General features: G+C 43.3%; 1 protein-coding gene across 1 annotated transcript; it reads left to right on the top strand.

The window, feature by feature from the left end:
- Positions 1-12,642: 12,642 nt before the first annotated feature.
- sp4 (sp4 transcription factor) lies at positions 12,643-19,819 on the top strand. The gene is made up of 7 exons (XM_079175518.1): positions 12,643-13,084; positions 13,352-13,422; positions 14,316-14,669; positions 14,776-15,955; positions 16,231-16,429; positions 16,939-17,138; positions 17,441-19,819. The coding sequence occupies exons 1-7, from the start codon at positions 13,078-13,080 to the stop codon at positions 17,722-17,724; spliced, it is 2,295 nt and encodes a 764-aa protein (XP_079031644.1). The 5' UTR covers positions 12,643-13,077; the 3' UTR covers positions 17,725-19,819.
- The last annotated feature ends 614 nt before the right edge of the window (positions 19,820-20,433 follow it).

Raw genomic sequence — 20,433 nt, 5'->3', positions numbered from 1 at the left:
TTTATTCAACATCAGCCTGTGACATTCAAATACGGGAACCTCACTGCTGAAGTGTGTCTCACTGCTGTTTTTCTAACCTCCTGTCATTGTGACGTCCGTTCTGTCACCCGATATGATTTATGTTTTCACAGGATGACTAGTGACTGGTTAGTTTGTTTCTGATCACACACATTCATCTCCCTCCTCCTTCTTCAACTCACCTTGCTCTGCTTGTATCCATCTCTTACTTGCCTTCTTGGTGTTTTGCCGTCAGTCAGCCATCATTAATATCTGCTCTGGTCGACACAGCCAACGTTTTCATGACAACAGACCTGCAGGAAAAGAAAAACAGTTTTAAAGGCCATATCAATACTTAAATACTTTTTTGGTAATTTGCTACGAATCACTTGTAACATCACAGCTAACATTACATTTACATTGCTTTGTTTTAGAAATCTAAATGTATTTTTCTACTATTTCACACTTACCTTGCACGGCAGCTGGATTCTTCCGATAACACAAAAACATGCGAGAATTGCAGGAATACATATCGCATGAAAATCAATCCTGACAGGCTTCAAATGCATTTGTGTCGGGCCAGTGACCGGACCAATCAGCGTCCTATGAGGAGTGGGGGGCGTGGTTTATGTGCGTGTGACACGATGACGTGGTCGGAGTGGCAACTGCTCGTTCAAAACAACAATAAAGTTAGCATAGATGCTATAGCATCAATTATATCAGAACTGGAGAGCATTTATTCATTGCAGATTTATGGTGAAGCGTGACAGGTTACACATTTCAAGCGAGTTTCTGTTAATTTAGTTTTTATATCCAGCAGAAAAGAATGTAAACCAATGACTGTAGCATGGTAAGAGAAGTACATGAAAAAGTCTCAAACTGTACAGCAGGCATTGTAAAATGGTCCACAAGATCATTGAGTACACATAGTATGTGGTTTGATGTGTTTAATGGATGATACTATTTGGGGGCTATCTGTTTCCCCCTGCTTCCAGTCTTTATGCTAAGCTAAGCTAACTGGCCGCTGGCTTTAGCTTTACAATTAGCAGACAAATATATGAGAGTGGTATCGATCTTCTTATCTAAATATTGTCAAGAAAGCGAACAAATCACAACAAACTATGGCGTTAAACATTAGTTTTGTGGTGTATTTCAGGAGGTAGCTATCCAATGTTATTGGTGAGAAATACAACAATGCCATGGACTAACTAACCCATAACTAATAGACACAGAATGGTTATACAATAAGGCAACGTTTGTTTGTCTCTGTCAAAATGAACATCCCACTTTGGAAGTTAACTCTCCAGTGCAACCTGGTCTCACATAAATACGTGAAATGGCACGAAAGGTATTCAAATTACACTTTAGCAGCATGAAAACAATGCCTATGGAAAGTAATTTAGGATCCTTTTCCGTGACTCACAAATTAAATGCATCCATGTGACTATGCGAAGATCAGGGCTAGTGACGTAGTATTAAACAATGTGTTATTAAACAGTGAAAGAGACACATAGGGAGGGGAGATTGATGAGTCAAACAAGTCTTTAAAATATGAGACCAGTATTAAGGACCGGTGTTTGTGTCCCACTGCTTGGAGTTATTGTGAAACCTTTTGTTGCTTAATCCGAACGTTACATTGTTTCCTTGGTGTTGGCGTGTAATTTGAACCTGTTTCGTACTACCAGCATGAAATGATGCAGTTCTTTGTTTTACTCTGAAAAAAAAGGGTCTCTTCTTGTCCTGTTCAACATCGATGAACAGAGCGACCAGTAGCACTTTTGCATGTAGCAAGTGGTGAGTGTGTAGGGGTTAACATGATAAGTAGGAGCGGATGTGGCATTTAAAGTCTGTTATTATGGTCTATTTGCCACAGCTGGCTCTGACACACAAATTGAGACTCATCCAACACACACACACACACACACATAACCACTTATGAATTACACAAGCTCCAATAGCACCGTGTTTTGTGCACCAGGGAGGAAGGCTGATGAGAGGGAGAGAAGAAAAGGAAGAAGATGAGGAGCGGGGGATGAAGAAATAAGAACAGAAAGGCCGGTGATGCTACACATGTCACATTTTTTGATTCCTCTAATCTCTTTTCAAGCTTTCAGTTATAAGGGGAGCTTCTCTCCCCTTATAACTGAAGCTGGTGATGTTCTTCAGCATCAACCAGTGAAGACTCCGATAAACCTCACCACACCTCACTCACATACACAAACTTGCTCTCACTCTCTCCTTGATTAAATCCTGCTCTGACCGTGATCTCTGTTCTCTCCACCAATAACACTGTTCATCCCTCTTTCTACTCTTCACCAACACACACACACACACACCTCAGACAAGGAGATTAATTTACTCGTGTTCATTTTTCAAGTTCTGCGTCTTCTCTGCGTTTAATGTGTGGTCGAATGTGTGTGTGCGTGTGTGTCCGTTGATTGATGCGTAGAAGCCCAGGAGCATAATCATACACTTCCAGACGTCATTTTTCACTTTCAGTGTTGATGGATAGACTTGATGCATCTGATCACTGCTACCTCAGCGTGGGGGGTCTAGGTCATCTCCGAAGTGTGTGTGTGTGTGTGTGTGTGTGTGTGTGTGTGTGTGTCTCATTGGCCAGCAGTCCATCTGTCTGTCTGAGGCTAGTAGTGATTGAGTAGACTCCCCCATCCCACCAGAAGGCCTGTTTGTGGGGTCTCTTCTCCCTTTGCAACCCTGAGGACAACCAGCTAAGACAGCCAACTGTGTGTGGATGTGAGTGCGCACTTGTGTGTCTTAAGTGTGATTTTTAAAAGGGAAAAAACACTATTTTACTCACCCCCTCTGTTGTAGAGATTTGGGGAAGGTGTCATACTGCAAGAGCATTGAAGATGTGCCAAATAAAAATTACCCAAAAGGTAAACTGAGACCCCTGGAATTCCCTGTAGCTGTTTCAACACTTCAACTACTTTTAAGCTGTTACACATCTACTAACAGATCAACCGCCATCAATGCTTGCATGTAAACTGAAACTTCAGCTGCTTTAAGTGCACAAAATTATCTCCAGCGCTTTCCACTTCTTAACTGCTTTCAGCACTTACAAGTCAAGAGGCGTTTTCTACAACAGTTCAAGTTTTCTTAGCGCTTTTTCTTCAACAGAAATGTCACTGATTAACCTATAATTGGCATATCAACAATTTCATCTCTAACACTTCAACTCCTTTCAGTGCTTACACTTCGATTGACCCTTACACTTCCTGTATGGCATTAATAAAGTTTGCCTTATCTATTAGAACATGACATTAGCAAATAATTACAATTTAAAAGATTTAAAACTATTTCCACTATTTCAAACAAAGACTCAAATCTTTAGACATTTGAGAAGATTAAAATGTAAGTTTATGTGGGCTTTCGTCTTCAAAAAATGACGCCTTGATGTTACTTTTTAATGTGTAGTGTGTGAATAGGGTTACCATGACTTATTCTATGTAGACCAAAGCACCCAGCCGTGCACATACATATGCATGCAGATAGATAGATACACACACACACACACACACTCACGCACTCGGCCACAAACACACACACACACTATTCATGCTATGTTCCTGGTTAACTAGCGCTCCTCCCACTCATTGCGCTTCACCTCGCCACAATGCCAGCCATAAAATTCGGGGGCTGAGGGAGCAGAAGAAGAGTGGGGGTTAAGAAAAGCACAGAGAGATGGCTTGATGTTAAATTGACTGGAAAAAAGCTGCTCGCTTTTTCATGCTAATTGCTGTGCAACAAATTGTTAATTTATTCCACAAAGAAGTGCAAAACACCCCCAGATTGAACTGAAAATGTGTGCACTATAGGACAAGCTTAAATCAAAGTCTTTTATTTTCACTATTACCATCTCTGCACACACAAATTACACTTAACGTGGTCATTAATTGGGATAGGGTGTTTAAAGGCGTGATTCAGATTAGAAAAAAAGAATGCAGGTCCTTCGGGTTCTCCCTCGCTCTTACTCGCATACACACTAACACACTCTCTCAGACCAGGTTCAGGTGGTTTTGAGGTGATTTCATGGCTGCTGTTTTATTGATGGTTCCCGTCAAACATGAAACGTTTCTTTTCCCACCTAACCGCACACACATGCACTGCCTCTGGGCTGTCATTCAGGACATACACAGACAGCAAGTAACAAGGGGTTGGCGTCAGCTCTACCAGGCCCGCAAGTCATGTCAGGTCCTGCACTGAACACTACACACACACACACACACACACACACACACACACACACACACACACACACACACACATTTACACTTATCTAGGATCTTTATAGTGTGCTGCACCCTTCACTTAGCACTGCTGTAAAGGTCTTCCTGAACTCGTACAAGAGAGCCATCTTCAAAGAGGTCCATGCACGCACACACAAACACACACACCGAAGAGTTACACAGACTTCTAAGCGGACTTAATCATTTCACATTTGGCTTCAAAGAGACTATTTAAACACATGCTTGCTCACTGTCTGAAAGCACAGCATGGGTCCCGTCCTCTTTAATAGTGTTTCAATTCAGCTTACTTCTGCGTCTTTGAGTTCAGCTGCATTTGGGGAGTGAAGTTATAACAGAATCAGCTGAGATAATGGAGAGCACATGTCCTTTTCAAAGCATTTCTTAATAACACCCGCCCCTCATTAACAAAGAGAGAAGTTTTCAGTGTCTTGACCTGAACAATACATCTCTAGGAATCGTGTTATTCTTGCAGAATACAGTTATCTGATGGAAATTTGTTTTCACAACGTCCAATATGAATAATTTGAAATTTTGAATATACATTTTACTGCCTTGTTTGCCAACAGCCGAACCAATCACTGGACTTTTTCAACTTCTTTCAAAACTCAACTTAATGTGTGATTTAATGGGCCTACGGTTCAACTCAGAGTTCAATCTCAGTTCAAGGTTTTGCTCCTATCTCTCCCATAATCATGTTACATCTTACGTCTCATCTCCTGTCCTGAGGAGCTCTTTGTCTTGACTTTTGAACCTCTGAGGTCAGATACCTCTGGAGGCTGACCGCAGGTTGACTTTTCCCCTCTCATGGTGTGCATGTAAGGTCTCCAACGTCATCTGTGCATGCTTGATGAGAGGGAAGGTAACTGACCTGTTGTATGAACACTCAGATGTGCAAAATGCATAGGCACATGCACACACAGCGGCACGGATGAATGCATGTAGTAAATACCTGCAGTTGTCGCCAGCATACACATTCTGCAGATTATAGTCATTCCGACTCCGTCTTTGAAGGTGTCTTCTGAATCGCAGGACTTGTAATTAGGTTCAGGTCTCGGCCTCACTGTTGTTGTTCGAACAAAGCTGTAGACAGAGCATGTTAACAGTTTGTTAGGACTTGAAGTCCAGCGAGTCGTGTCTGCACGCAGCAGTTCAACATGTCAGAGACCTGTTTGTCAAGACATTATCGGATAGTAGTCAATATTTCACAGTCACTCGTGACTAACTGTATACTTAAGAGATGTGAGTCTTAGTGTGATATTGCTCCTTGAATTCAGAAAGAAATGTCAACTGATTTACAGTAGTGGATGGTAGTAAATATGACTGCAACGTACTGTGTAATTACTCCCAGTTTACAATGTGACCGTGCACCACAGTGCACACTGATACGACAGGATAGAAGTTAGGCAATAAAAGGGTTAAAGTAAAAGGTAAAACTTCTAGGAACTTAAAAAAGTATTTTAACTTCAGATGTTTTTTAAGTACCCGATATTTATTCTGTTATTACGGGATACAGTATGCTCATCACTGAGCTCTGATTGCTTAGTGAGACAGGTAGTTTAAACCCAAAGACATTGAGCATCGATTAATCCATTACTTGTTTCAGCTGTAACGGATTGCAGCTTTAAGGAACAATATACAGATACACATATTCGCCGGTAAGAGTTGAGGTTAAATGGCAAAAAGTGAAGCAATATTGAAGAGCCATGTTGTTATCTTGTAAACATTTCAACTGGGCTCAAAGTAGGTTGTCTTGTCAATCAAAGTAATGTACAAATGTTATATTTTAATAATTTCATTCAAATGCATAAATTAAAAGCAGAAGTACAATCTAGCTCCATCTATCATATCAACATCTCCTGTAGTCCATTTACAAGCAGCGTATCTTTGCTTTTATGATGGAAAAAAAGCCATATCAAGACATTTTCAGATATATTCATTCATATAAGGTTATTAAAAATGTATTTTAAATCGTTTCAGTCAAGAATTCACCATTTGTGCAAATTGGTATTTGCCATTAAACTACCCCTCCTCCCCCCCACACCTACAGAGAGCACTGATTTACTCATTCATTATCTCTGTGCACGACGTTAAAGATAGAAGCAGAAAAATAACTTCTTATCTGAATACAATATTCACAGGCACAGTTCACGGAGATGGACTCAAAGCACTCATGCCTTCAGATTGTCCCTGGTGCATGGATTTTAGTTCTGTTGAATGGCATCTTCTAAGAGAGTCAAATGTAACACGTTGTAAGATTTGTTGGAACTGATCAAGATAGGTGAAAGAAGAAGAGTTTATCTCCTTGGTTTCTCTGTTGGCATCGATGAAAACAGCGGTTAACATTCTGCTCTGCACTCTGTTCTTCTGGGTAATAGTGAAAGAATTTCTTCAGAAACTATTTGAGTTTATACTGGCACACCTCTCTCTCTCACACACACACACACACACACACACACACACACACACATACACACATACATACACACACACACACACACTCTCTCTCTCTCTCTCTCTCTCTCTCTCTCTCTCTGGACCAGAAACATTCATTTTCAAGCATTAAAAGATTATTATTCCGGACAATTAAACCATATTTGAACAAATGTTTTGGGCACTGAATGAATCTGTCAAATTTGTATCCAGATGACACACGCATGCACACACACAAACTCACAGAAAATATTGTTATTTACTTTTACAGACACTCACGCTCCTGTCAGCCTAATCAGAGTCCTGTAACATTTCCAACAGAGACAGAAAATTACGGAGGGGTTGACAACCAGCGTCTGTCATGACAACACATGTTTCTATATTCAGATGTCACTCAAGTTCATTACTTATTGTGTAAATAATAATAACCTTTCTTCATTTCCACCCGACACACTGTTTACATTTGCATGTGTTGTGGTTTACAGGTCAACATGTCAATCAATCACAGCAAATGCAATCTTTTAAAATGAAAGCATCTGGTTTGAGGCAGCTTTTTGTACGTTATAACGCTCATTTTATCTAAAGTGATTATTTTTTCTGTTTGTTTGCACAAGCAGCTCTATGAGTGTCAAAAATAAAATGTGCTCTCAAGTGCATACACAGCTGCTACATTCTGTGAAATCATGCGGTCGCATGCTTGTGTACTTAAAAAAAAATGTAAAACATGCAGCCAGCGAGAGAAACAAATTCACCTTTACAAAAGGTGTGGGTTAGAAACATGTCCCACCCACACCCTGAACTGGCATCATGCCCACTGAGACACACCGGTTGTTTTCCACTTGATCCAGACACGAGGAAGCATCAATCAGTCAACTATCATTACAGTGAGACGTTGCCAACTTTCACAGAGCTTCATGACAGTCTAGTCTAGTTCGGAGTCATGTTTCCAGTAATAATAAAAAAAATACATTCTAATACACCAGGATTCATCTTCCACTTGGTTCAAACATCAACACATTAAATTTACAGCTACAGCTTCCCGATCGTCCATAATACTGTGTGTGTGTCTGTATGTGCAGATGCTGTAGTGTAATACCAGTAGGAAGTTGTGGTGATGAGCCACAGCAAACACAATGACATCACCTGTTCTCATTCAGATTTACTGGCACAATAGGATGAGTACAGAATGACTATCTATCCATCTATAATAACAGCTTGTAGCTTGTTAGAGGAAAGTTATGTGAAACGTGTCTGTTATCACCTGTCAGGTTCTCCAGGTGTACACACACACACACACACACGCACACACACACATCAATTTATGAACAACAGAGGCAGCTGCCAAAAGCTGAACTCATGCTAGAAGTCATAAATCTGTCCATCCCAACTTAACCTTTAGGAAAGGGAGACATTCTGACGCCGAGAACCAGTGTGACAAATGCACACCTACGCTTACGAGTGCACAAAGAAAACCATAACTGCACGCAAGTGTGCACTGACTCACACATGCCAAGCTGCTTATGCACATAGGTGCACCATTTCAGCTTTACATTCCTGTGCACGCAATCATGTTTCATATACACTCAAGACATAGGGAAGTGACGTGGACAGTGCAATTACCTCCTGGATGCAAATCAAATCCAAATCAGAGTTTGAAATGATGCCTCTGTTCATGTCTGGATAATTACTTTTTCTTTTTTTTTTGGGATAACGAGCAGTTCATTAATAAATAAACTTTTGACTGGGCACAAAGCAAATTTCCGGATTTGATCAATCTTCATGTCAAGATTTTAAAACAACAAAATAATATGGATCTGCTCTCATGTTTCAGCTGATTCTGGGCGCTTAACATATTGTTATGACACTTCACTTTCACAGTCAAATCAAAGGCATTTTGCTCTTCTCTCAGTTGGAGTTTGCAGGTAAGAGATGCAAACTGCCAAAACTGAAAGTGCACGGCTAGAAAGATAGAAAGAAAACCCTACTGTTTGCTAAAATAGTCACACAATTGTTTTTGTGGGCTCAAAACGTCTAAAATGCTCAATTCTGGCTTCATTTGATCTCTCTTCATCTGATCTGTGCTTATCTGTTCATGCACATACTCAGACATTGACCTGCAGATTGTCTTGTTGGTAGTTTTTTTGTTGCTCAGTAGTTTTGTCATTAATGTATTCCAAACCCAACTGCAACGAGCTGTATTAAAGCCATATATACCGTAAGTTTATTTGTATTTTTATGAACATGTTGGAGCTACGTACTTCTTCTTCACGTCTTCTATTCTAAAGTCATTGCAATGTTAGGCGTATTAAAAACCAAGCATGCCTCAACTTGGAATACAGAAGGAAGAGAAAAGCAACCTAGTTCTTCATCAAGCTTAAATAGAGTTATTGCATACTCATACTCTCTTTTAAAAGATGACAGGTAAGCAGGGAAATTGACTAAAAGTAGGCTACATTAACTAAATGTTTTTATTACAAGAAAGTACTCCTACTTTAGTTGAGTATTTTTATTGTATGTCCTTTATACTTTTCACCACATTTCAATGGGAAATATTGACACCAATAGTTACTAGTTACTTTACAACTCAAGACCTAACATATATTAAAATGTTAAAATGTTCACTACAACAGTTACTTTCAACATTAACATGCCGCTTACATATTATTAATAATAATGCAATAATATAACATACATGATAAAAGAGAACTTTTACTTTGAAAACCTAAGTACAAACCCTCCTGTTTGCTGGAGAGGATGTGGAAACCAAAATGCAAACCATCACCATATTTTTGGGGATTGCCCTGTTATCACAGACTATTGGAGAGGGATACACACTGCCCTACAACACATTTTTGAAGGTGAAATATCTCCAGAAAGTAAGACCATGTATCTTGGATATTTACCTAAAACACTGTCAAAAAGAGACAAATATTTAATAAATGTACCTCTGGTGGCCAGCAAAAAGACTCTTACCGGGAAATGGTTGTCACAAGAGAGTCTCACTCTGAACACATGGATGGACATTACAATGGACATTTACAAAATGGAGAAGATAACAGCATCCGTCAACTACAAGCTGGAACAATTTTTGTCGTATTGGGAAAAATGGGTTACATACGTGACACCCCATAGACCTGATTTTATTTTCATAAATCAATGAATGTACCATAGATAATAGGGGGATTGCTTTTTGTTCCTTGTTTTCTTTGTGGTTTGTTTTGTTTTTTTCCCTTGTTCTATATGTGTACAACAAAAATGAGCATCATCTGAAAATCTGCACATGCAATATACATTGTCTGAAAGACATCTGTAAATGCCTAATTGATGCCTAATATCAATAAAAAGAAGAAGAAAAAAGAAAACATAAGTACATTGTGCTGCTCATAGAACTTTTACTTGAGGATTTTTTACATAATCAATGCTCTGAATACTTCTAACACTGAGAAAGGTGGAGGTATAGAGTAAGTTTATCTTTTCTTTTTTGAATGCCACTTTTTATTTATGTATCATGTTATTTATATTTTAACCGAATTTCCCGTCTGGGGATCAATACAAATGTATTTTATCTTGTCTTACGTTAGTAACTATAAAGCCCCCATATCTGGTATGTGGCGTCATCTAGTGGCAGCAGCTGGGAAACAAGATTTACTTTCACTTTCTTCACATTGACGGAATATCCGTTCATATTTGAGCTTTTGCTGATCCTAAATTGTTCTTATATTTGTAGAGGCGCCAATGACAATTGGACATCAGTAGCATCACTAAAAGTCAAATGTATCTTTATTGAGGATTAATGACGGTGTAAATGATTTCTACTTTTACAACATTTTAGCACTAAAGATTGGAATTTTTTTTTTTTGTGTGGCATAATTATCTGTACCAGATGATAGCCTTCTCTCTTACCACAGGCCTCCCATCACCACCACCACCATCATCACCATCACACAGGCAACAACCCTTGTTCAGACCAGAACTCGTTGCCTAGCAACGCCCTGTCGAGTGGCCCAGGGGGCGGGACCAACGCACTTGGCTTCCGCAGTAATTACAGTGCACGTTGTGTGTGTGTGTGTGTATTTGTGTTTCTGGGCCACTCCAGGTGTGTGTGTGTGTGTGTGCGCGTGTGCGTGTGCTATGAAATCACACGTAGAACAGCCTCATGAGTATTATCAGCCACCATGTTCAATAGTTATTTCTCTTCAGGTCTCTGATGAGGAAAAGTCCGATTTTAAACTCTTAAAAGTTTGTGCTGCAGCACGATTACACTCATCAAAGTGAGACCACATAACAAATCCATACATGTTGGTGTACTTTCTGCATCAAATTCCATGTTGGATAAGAGCCTCGAAAGGTTGAACTCATACATTTTTCACAAATTTTGAGGGATCATAACAAGTATTTTGAAACCTATAACAATAAACAGCTTCCAGTATCATCCTGACTTGTTTTAATGACTGGGTGCATCTCAGAGAGACAGTGCCACTGTGGCAGAGTATTGCTCGGGCTGACAGCATATCAGCCTAAATATTTCCCTTGTGTGCCGTGGGCATATCCTCAGTTGGCTGCCCGCTAATGATGTTTTCTGCTTGGTGAACCGGGGCTTTGACTCCTCTAGGCTTAAGTCACTCCTCGCTCACGGAGGGTTTCTGTGAAGGAGAGGACAAACTGGGCAGGAGAAACCCCCGCCTGGGACCATATAGGCCTGCTACGTCAACACGTAGCTGTGTTTGCTGGGATGAATTTAACATATACATTTCCCTTTGGGAGATGTAAAGAGGTTTGTGCGCGTGAGTGAGGCCGTGACTTTTGTTCCAGACTTGGTACACAAACAAGACACTTCTGTGTGATTGCTGCTACTGCAAACAAATAAAAGCAGTCAAGTTCTCTGCTTTTCTTCTCTGGCTAATTAGCCACGATTCAAGCCTCTCCAAGTGCATTCGTTAAAACGGTAGTAGTGCTTTTTAAAGTCAAATACTACTTTTTATGTACTCAGTTTACAATGATATATAAGTGAGAAAAAGCAGCACATCCTCATATTTGAGAGGTTGGGAACATTTGGCATTTGTGCATGGTAAATAACTGGATTGTGGAATATGAATAGGAGGAAGTCCACCTAAAGGGTATACTTTATGCAATTTATTGAACTATGGTCAACACAATACCAAAAGAATAGAGTGGATAGATCAGCAATGAACGCCTAAGGGCGAGCCTAATCAGCCGACAACCCTTCCAGGTCAGCTGAGGTTGGCCAGGGAAGCCTACACGACAGTAAGAGGGGGTCGCGTGGTAAATTCTTGTCCATAAGCACAATTAGTAGGCCAATTGTTTCATCTCTAAACCAGGCAAAGTACTGTAAAGTACTGCTTTCTCCCTATCAGATTCAAAGACTAAAGATGTGGGGGAAGACTGGGACAGGGACTGACGAGGGAAAAGATATTAGTGGCAAATAAATAAAGGCAACATTGTGACATTATTCACATTTCCATAGTTAATAAACAACAGCTTGATCTTCTTCTTTCCTACCCGAGCTGTCATCTTGTGACGCCAGTGCACAGAGTGGAAACCAGCACACACGCCTCCCCTTCCCGTTCACCCCCCCCCCCCACAACACAGAAGTCTCCGCCCTTCCCTCGCGCTCTCTCACACTAACGTGACTACCAGCACCGACGCGCCGGAGCATCACGGGAGCTGTAGTCTCCGCCGCCCAATAGAGCCCGAGAAGGCGAGGCCTCACCAAAATACAACTCCCATCTCGACCCTCGCACGCCGAGAACCGTCGACCAATCTGAATATGTGGGAGGAGCGCGTCCGCCCACAAAAGCCACAGCTATCTCCCCGTGTCTTCCCCTTAACAAAAATCAATTGTGCACGAAAAAAAATAGGGGAATAGGCGTAAAATACAAACACTGGTGACGGTTTGTTTTAGGGTGCGCGACGGACGGCGACGAGGCGTCCCCGCGTCGTGCGGCGAGAGAAACAGCGGCGACAGGCAGCAGCAGCGGAGAGGGTGTTGTCCTGATGCTTAAATGGAAGTGGGTGGGCCTCTACGGTCACACACTGACAACTTCTCTGTGGATATTATTCTGACAAGCGCCAATTTGCTCGTTTATGGACTGGCTATCCGGTAAAAGAGACATACGACGGGGCTGCGAGGGGGCCGACGGGGTCCGGTGACGTGCACGGTGTTCTCCGTTATCTCCGTTATTCGGGGCTGCTTGATTGTGCCTGCGCTTGGCACCGCCCTTCCTGGCCAGTGGGTGGTTTCGTCAAAACGGGCAGATCCGCCACGGCCCAGCGCCGAACATTTAGGCCGTCCTCCGCCGCTGTACCCGGCCGGCCTTCTACCGTGAACTACACCCTCTCCCTCTCGGTATATTAATGCGTTATGAGTGGTAGGTACCCTCCCCCCTCTCCGTCTCCACCCCCCTCTCTCTCCGTCTGACAGATAGGAGGCTCCCAGTACCTTTGATATTGATGATGAGGTTACTGGTTTCTCCTTTATTGACCACCTTTGTTGTTATCTGTAATATTATCAGATGTGTTTGTTTTTAAGGCGACTTAGTGTCTGCATGAGTGTGCCTCCTCCTGGGACTCTGTACTCCTCAAACACTCACATACTGGAGATATTCTTACATTTAGTTTCTTCTCTCTTTTGACAGACTCCAAGAAGGAATCATCTGGAACTGAAGGAGGGAAAGCATCTAAGAAGGGGAAAAGTTCTGGATCACAGGTAAAGGAAAAAGAAATAAGAGTTTATCATACTTCATTACTTTCGCCTTGCCTGTTAGGCCAAAAATGCACTCCCTCCCTCCCAGCCGGACACCTCTGGGGGCGTTTCTCTGGTGAATTCCACTTCCTGCTTCTGTGCAGAGCCAGACCAGAGCTTGTTGAATAGGCTTATACGGCTGTCACACTTCAGCCACAGTACTTTTGAATTGTCCGTTTGAATTAAGGTCAAAATGGTTAAATTCTGCATGTGGATTTATTATAAAGACCTGCAGCGTTGGTATGTGGCTCTACAACTGTGGAACCTCCTTTTTTATCTGCTTTTTGTAGGTTGTATGTATTCAATATATTTCAACTAGGCAGTTGTTCTTAAGAGCATCTTCTGTTGTCGAGCGTGTACGACAAGCATTGTTGTTATTCCACGCTGTTGTACTTGTTACAGAACCTAGGCCATTTCCGAGGTGTATAGCATAAGAGCATTGCCTGCGACCTAGTTCCTTTGAAAGGGAGGAGAGAGAGAGAGAGAGAGCGAGAAGGCGGCATTTTCCTCCAGTGTTCTGAGAAAAGAGAAATGTGGTTCTCACACGCCCACCCACTCACTTCCTGTAATACCGCCCACTTCCACTGACAGCTCTCTCTCTTTCTCTCAGCTTTTTGTTTCTTATTGGCACCATGTTTTCCCCTCCCCTCTCTCTTTTACTCTCTCATCTTTATTTCTAATTTTCCATTGTGTGAGTGCATAATGATACCTGCCCATCTTTTCCTTTTGGCCTTTTTTTACTTACATGGTGTACTTTCTTGTGTGTGTACGTATGCTGTGGCTTCCCCTTCTTCCCTCGTCACTCCTGTCTAACTGTTCTGCTCTCTGCCCTCCACCCACCACCCCGTCTCCTTCAGGATTCCTCGCAGCCCTCTCCGTTGGCTCTGCTAGCGGCCACCTGCAGTAAGATCGGAGGGCAGGAGGGGGCCCAGGCCCAGGCCCAGGCCCAGGTGGGGGCCCAACAGTTCCAGGTCCAGGCTGGTCAGTTCCAGCTGCAGCCAGGTCAGCTCCAGGGTCAGATACTGTTGGACACAGCCGGAGGGCAGACCCTGGTGCCCCAGCAGCTGGAACTGGTCCCAGCTCAGTTCACGGGGAACGGCTGGCAGATAATTACAGCAGCACCTACTATGGCCAAAGACAACACCAATCAGCCTGTTGCTGTGACAGTGGCCACCACCTTGGCTAATGACAGCTCACCGGTGGGGCGCAAGGTGAAGGAAGCAGGGGAAGCAGTGGGTTTGAGCACATTTTTTTGTTTGTTTTGTTTGCCAACGTTTGTGATCTTAACTGTTTCACTGCTCCTTTCCTGTTGGGCAGGTGAAGTCATTTTGTGGGACCAACAGCGTTGCAGCCAATCAGCAGCAGTTCCAGATCATCCAGGTTCAGAACCTGCCCAATGCCGGGGGCGGGGTCCAGTATCAGGTCATCCCTCACCTGCAGACTGCAGATGGGCAGCAGATCCACATCAGCCCAGCTCAGACGACCTCCATCGGGACTGTACAGGAGCAGGTCCAGCTCATCCAGACCCAGAGCTCTGGCCAGACCCAGGCTATCCTCCAGCCAGCCAACCAGCAAGCCATCCTGACAACTACAGCCAATCAGACGGTCCCGCTGCAGATCCGCCCCGCACAGTCGTTCCCACTGCAGCTGCAGACTCTGCATGGCTCCCAGACTCCTGTTATGACCACAGTACCCATAAACATTGGTGGCATGACCCTGGCTTTGCCAGTGATAAATAATATTGGAGGGGGCGGGGCCGTGCAGCTTATCCAATCAGCAGATGGCACATTCTCCGTTGCCAACGGCAACCAGCTGCTGACAACAGCATTGTCCGGGGCAGCTCCCGCCACAGCAACGACCGGCTCGATGGTGGTCGCCGAAGGTGAAAGCGTGTCCGATGCGACGCACGTGGTGTCTGTTGGATCAGAGGGGGGAACAGCTGACACCCAAGTGCAGAGCAGCGAGGCCGACTCTCAAAGCCAGAACCAGGCCAATGGGCTACAGAACCAGATCGATACAGGCGGAACCATTCAGCAAGTGATAGTGGGCCAAATGGGGCACCAGTTGGTGCAGCAGATCCAGCTACAGCCTCAGAGTCAGATTCAGGGGCAACCTCAGCACATTCAGACCCTCCAGCTGGCACCAGGACAAACCCTGCAGCCCATCCAGGCCTTCCAGAACCAAGCCCAGGTCCTTATCCGTACTCCAACCCTGTCCCCATCTGGGCAGATCACCTGGCAGACACTGCAGCTGCCCGGCGGCGTCTCCCTGCAAGGCGGCCTCGGGGCAGCCATGCCACAGCAGCTGACGCTGGCCCCCGTGGCCGGTGGGACGACGTTGGGGAGTGGAGGTCTGGTCTCCCTGAGTGGAGCTCCCCTGACGCTGAGCGCGGCCCAGATCAACCCGGGGTCTGGAGTACAGACGGTCAGCATCGCAGGGCTGGGCACTGCTGGTGTTCAGGTGCAGGGGGTTCCCCTCACTATTACTGGTCTACAGGGTAAGACCGTAATAAGAGTAACTGTGTGAATGTGAAGTGAGTAATCCATCATGGATTCATTCATTAGCAGAAACAGAAATGTGGTGAGGTCAGTTATTGATGAAATATGAAGCTCTAATGACTCTAATCTCCAGTATTGTGGTAAACTACGGCATACATTAACCATTCAAAGTTAAACTATACCAGGATAACCTGCTCGCCCATTTTCAGCTGCTCTCTATATTTTTGATAAATAAGTTTACACATTTTGTCATTTTTTTTTAATCACCTTTCAGGTCAACCACAGGGTCAAGATGGGGTCAAAGTTCAGTCGTCTCCAGTGACGGTCACTGTCGGTAACGTGGCATCGGGCTCATCGATGAGTCCAGACCAGCTGGGCTCAGTACAAAGTTCTTCGGACCAGGAAGGACTGCCCAGCAAAAGGCTTCGTCGTGTCGCCTGCTCTTGTCCGAACTGCAGGGACGGAGAGGGAAGGTACGAACACATTAGAAACACACAGCTCCATAGAGGATTGTTTGACCGTCTACAGCTATGTTTACCTAAACTCATGCTTACATTTTTATGGCCATTCCAAAATGAGTGATGACTGTAATGTCATGGTGGGACAACTGGTTTGACAGATGGTCCGAACACAGTGTAGCTTGTATCCTAAAGTGAGCGATATGACCTCTCAACCCCCCCAAGCACTTCACTTTGCAATGAGGAGCCTGCACCCAGAAATACACCGAGAATATTCAGAGACCGGTCAAATGTGTTCAGCTTTGCTAGAATAATCAGTGAATACATTTGTTAAAAGTCTGACTAATTCCCTCAGAGAAGTTAACTTTAATGTTAGCTTTGGGTGTGGAGACTACTTCCGCGACTTCTAGACTAGCTGTGTTCCCATTTGTTTCAAGTCCTGAAAGCTTTTATGAAACACACACACACACAAACACACAAACCACCTGCAGCTCACTCCTAACTCGAGTGTGTGTGTGTTGTAGGAATAGCGGTGACCCCACAAAGAAGAAGCAGCACATCTGCCACATGGAGGGCTGTGGGAAGGTTTACGGCAAGACGTCTCACCTGAGGGCTCACCTGCGCTGGCACACCGGCGAGAGGCCGTTCGTCTGTAACTGGATCTTCTGTGGCAAGAGGTTCACCAGGAGCGACGAGCTGCAGAGACACCGGAGAACACACACAGGTAGGACGACCGCGTACAGGGTGGTAGACTGGAGATGTGGCTCACCCTGGTCCCGTTTGGAAGGCCTTGGGGTGATAGAAACTAAGTATTTTTCTGTGGACTGACTGAGTTGTTTCGGCTCTAATTCCGTTGTTAACAATACAATTCTACTTTTCCACGTGATTCAACTTCTTGCCCAACAGCTACACATGTATTTAGTTGTAAACATATGAGAAAACATCTCCGAGAAGGCACCAACCAAAGCCGGGGGGGGTCCTTTCCCGATTTATTTTTATCTAACTCTTTGTCCTCTCCCCTTCCAGGAGAAAAGCGTTTCGAGTGCCCCGAATGCTCCAAACGCTTCATGCGCAGCGACCACCTCTCCAAGCACATCAAGACCCACCAGAACAAGAAAGCCGGCGCTGCGGTGGCGATCATCACCACTGATGACATGGAGGAAGACGCCCCCGAGGGCATGGACGCCTCCCCTCAGATTGTCGCTGTGGCAACCCTCTCACGTGACTCTGACCCCGCTACACCCACCACATCCAATCACATGGAGGAAGAGGAGGAGGAGGAGGAGGAGGAAGGGGGGGAGTTTCAATAGGCAACTGACTCCCGTTTCTTTGCTGAAGGCTGACTTCCTGTTTTTTTGGGAGTCTTTGCAGGGACTGTAGGGGGTGGCTGGTTTTTGTTTTCTTTTTCTTTTTAAACTTTTAATTTGACATTTTAAAAATGTTGTTCTCTCATGACAAAAGGGACTCAAAAGAGACGGGATCATGTGATGAACAGAAAAATAAAAATATAAACATCACAATCTAAAAATAACTAACGCATATAATAACAAAAATTTAGCCTAAACATATGAAAGATTAGTTTGGCATTTATTAAATTAATCTATAACAATTCCAATCGCAGTGGGGAAAGGAATGTAAGTAGTGTCTAGATTAGCACAAGATTAGCCTGCTGAATCTAAAACCATCCAACATGGAGGGACATTGTCTGAATTGCAACAGAATCAAAACTCTATGCACAAAGTTGTGTTCCTGTTTCATACCTGTCGGACTGCGCTGAGAGTCAATCATGGTACAGGACTGTTGCAGAGCAGCGATAGAACAGGGGGCAGTCTGGGATGGAGTGTGAGTGCGTGTTTGACCTGTATGAACGAGTGCGTGTCTGAATTCCCACGCTGTCACCGAGAGGATCTACCTAATTTGAGTTTTATTCATGGTTCAGGTTTAGTCCTCAGATCAGATTCAGGTGTTGATTCCTCCGAGACCAGTCAACGGATAAACTGTTATTGAAGAAGAGAGGGGAATTAAAAAAAATAAAAAAATAAATGAAAAAAAAGAGTAGAAAAAAGCACATATAAAAAGATTTATAAATAATGCATTCCTATTGAGGCACAGTGGCCATTAGACAAAAAGGTTTCTATAGAGAAAAACAATCTAGCTTTCTACAACCTTGTTTGTGTAGTGAAAGCAATACTTTAATGACAATCCTAGTGAAACCATGTTTACATTGTCGGGGGAAGTTTTCTCTGTTGATAAAAACAAGCCAGATTAGTGAGAATATGTGAAAGCAGTGCTGTCGTCCGAACAAATCCTGTTGCTTTGCAGAAACCACAGGGTGGCTTTAACATCACGGCTGCAGCCCATCCAATGCCAGTTTGTACTTTTTTATACATTTAGATGTCCATCAGATGGTACCTGGCAGATGGGGACGACAGTTTTGTCGGACAGCGGCACCGTCACCGATGTTGCTTTTTTTTGCTCTCTGTGCTCTGGTGACGGCCCCTCTGCACCTCCAACCCCCCGCCACGTGACCGATGTGCCACAATTGCCTTAACACAAGCTGTCGTACGGAGGGAACCTCGGAGTTAGCCGGATGGAGAAAGAGGGGAGCGGTCCTGCATTACGAGGAGGTGACACGGAGAGCACAGCACAGAGAGGTAAAGAGCCACAGAGGGACGAGAGCTGCGGGTGGGAGAGGGTCGGGCTACTTAGCTATGTGGATATTATGAGACGTTTTCTGGTGGTGTTGCTCTGTGTGTTAGTTCAGTGCGTACATTCTTTTGAAATTAAAAGATACTTTTATTTGATAGAATTTATCAGTTGTTCCCCTCACAGTAAGTTAACACACAGGACCCCACTGTGTACGGCTAATTTATTATTTATCCTTGAGTTGTACTATTTGCCTTTTGCTGGACTTGTATTTGTGTGCGTTGATTCTGAGGTTGTGTACAGCATGTTTGAGTTTTTTGCCGTAGTGCTGCTTTTCTCTTCTTTAATCTTTGTGCTTCGGTTTGCTTTTTCTACGTCTGACCATTGCTGTTCATTTTCTTCTTCTTCTCTTTGCGCCATAACGTGTTTTTTGGAGGAAAATAAATAACAAAAGAAGAAAGCAAAAAAGTTACTATTCTTTAAAGTTGAAAAGGTTGATACCAAACGAATTTAGATGTTTTTGGTAATATTTTGTGTGACAACCAACTTTTTTTTTCTTTGATATTTTGTAGTGACATCTCATTTGTAAATCTTTTTCTAAAAAGATGTTTGTTCGTCTCCATAACATTTGATAATGGGTTTTTGCCCGGTTAGCCTCAAAGGCCCCAGTTTATTGATATTTTTAAAACTGGTTTGTACAAATGTGTTATGTCAATAAAAAAAAGAAAAAAGGAAAACTTCAAGCAGAAAAGATGCTTTGCCTGCATAACACTCGACAATAAAGTGATTGAAACGGTCTTAAATTCCACGCTGATGCTCTGGTATTTGTGTGCACCGCCCGATTATTACTGGGTAATCTCTCAGTTGTGTTGTGACAGCAGTGATATCCATATTTCCTTTGGGAACAATTACTGTTCCCACTTACGGTTTCTGCCGTTGATGGACTCCAAATTGATGCTGTGAGAATCGAACCTGTGACTATTCAGTTACCACTCAAGAACACACATGCTTTGACTAATTGAGTTATTATGAGTACATTTTTTGTTTGTGTAGACGGATAATGAGCCAATAAACCACCTACTTCAGAAAACATGAACTACAAAACACCCCGAGTGTAACTCCGCTACGATCAAAGTGACTTCTGGGAGTTCACCAGCAGGTCACTCTGGACTGCAAGTATACAAAAAGAATCAAGTAGTAGGCAGCTCACGCAAACCTTTGACATGTCGCTCCTTTGAAGCACTTCAAAAAAAAAAAAAACACCCAAATCTACAACCTCTCTCTGCAGCCTCAGGCGATTTGTGAAGGTAAAAAAATTAAAAGTTGAATGTAGTGAACTCTCAAAGTTCACTACAGTAACAAGGACAGATTTT

Source organism: Pholis gunnellus (assembly GCF_910591455.1).
Source record: "Pholis gunnellus genome assembly, chromosome: 16".
In the NCBI taxonomy this organism is placed as follows: Eukaryota; Metazoa; Chordata; class Actinopteri; order Perciformes; family Pholidae; genus Pholis; species Pholis gunnellus.
Note: the sequence above shows the minus strand (reverse complement) of the source record. Positions and strands in the feature narration are given on the sequence as shown.

What these genes read in the sequence shown, in the direction of transcription:
- sp4 (XM_079175518.1), top strand. An exon ending in TGCAGGGACGGAGAGGGAAG is followed by an intron (nt 16,430 to 16,938) that starts GTACGAACACAT and finishes TGTGTGTTGTAG; the next exon opens with GAATAGCGGTGACCCCACAA. An exon ending in ACACCGGAGAACACACACAG is followed by an intron (nt 17,139 to 17,440) that starts GTAGGACGACCG and finishes CTCCCCTTCCAG; the next exon opens with GAGAAAAGCGTTTCGAGTGC.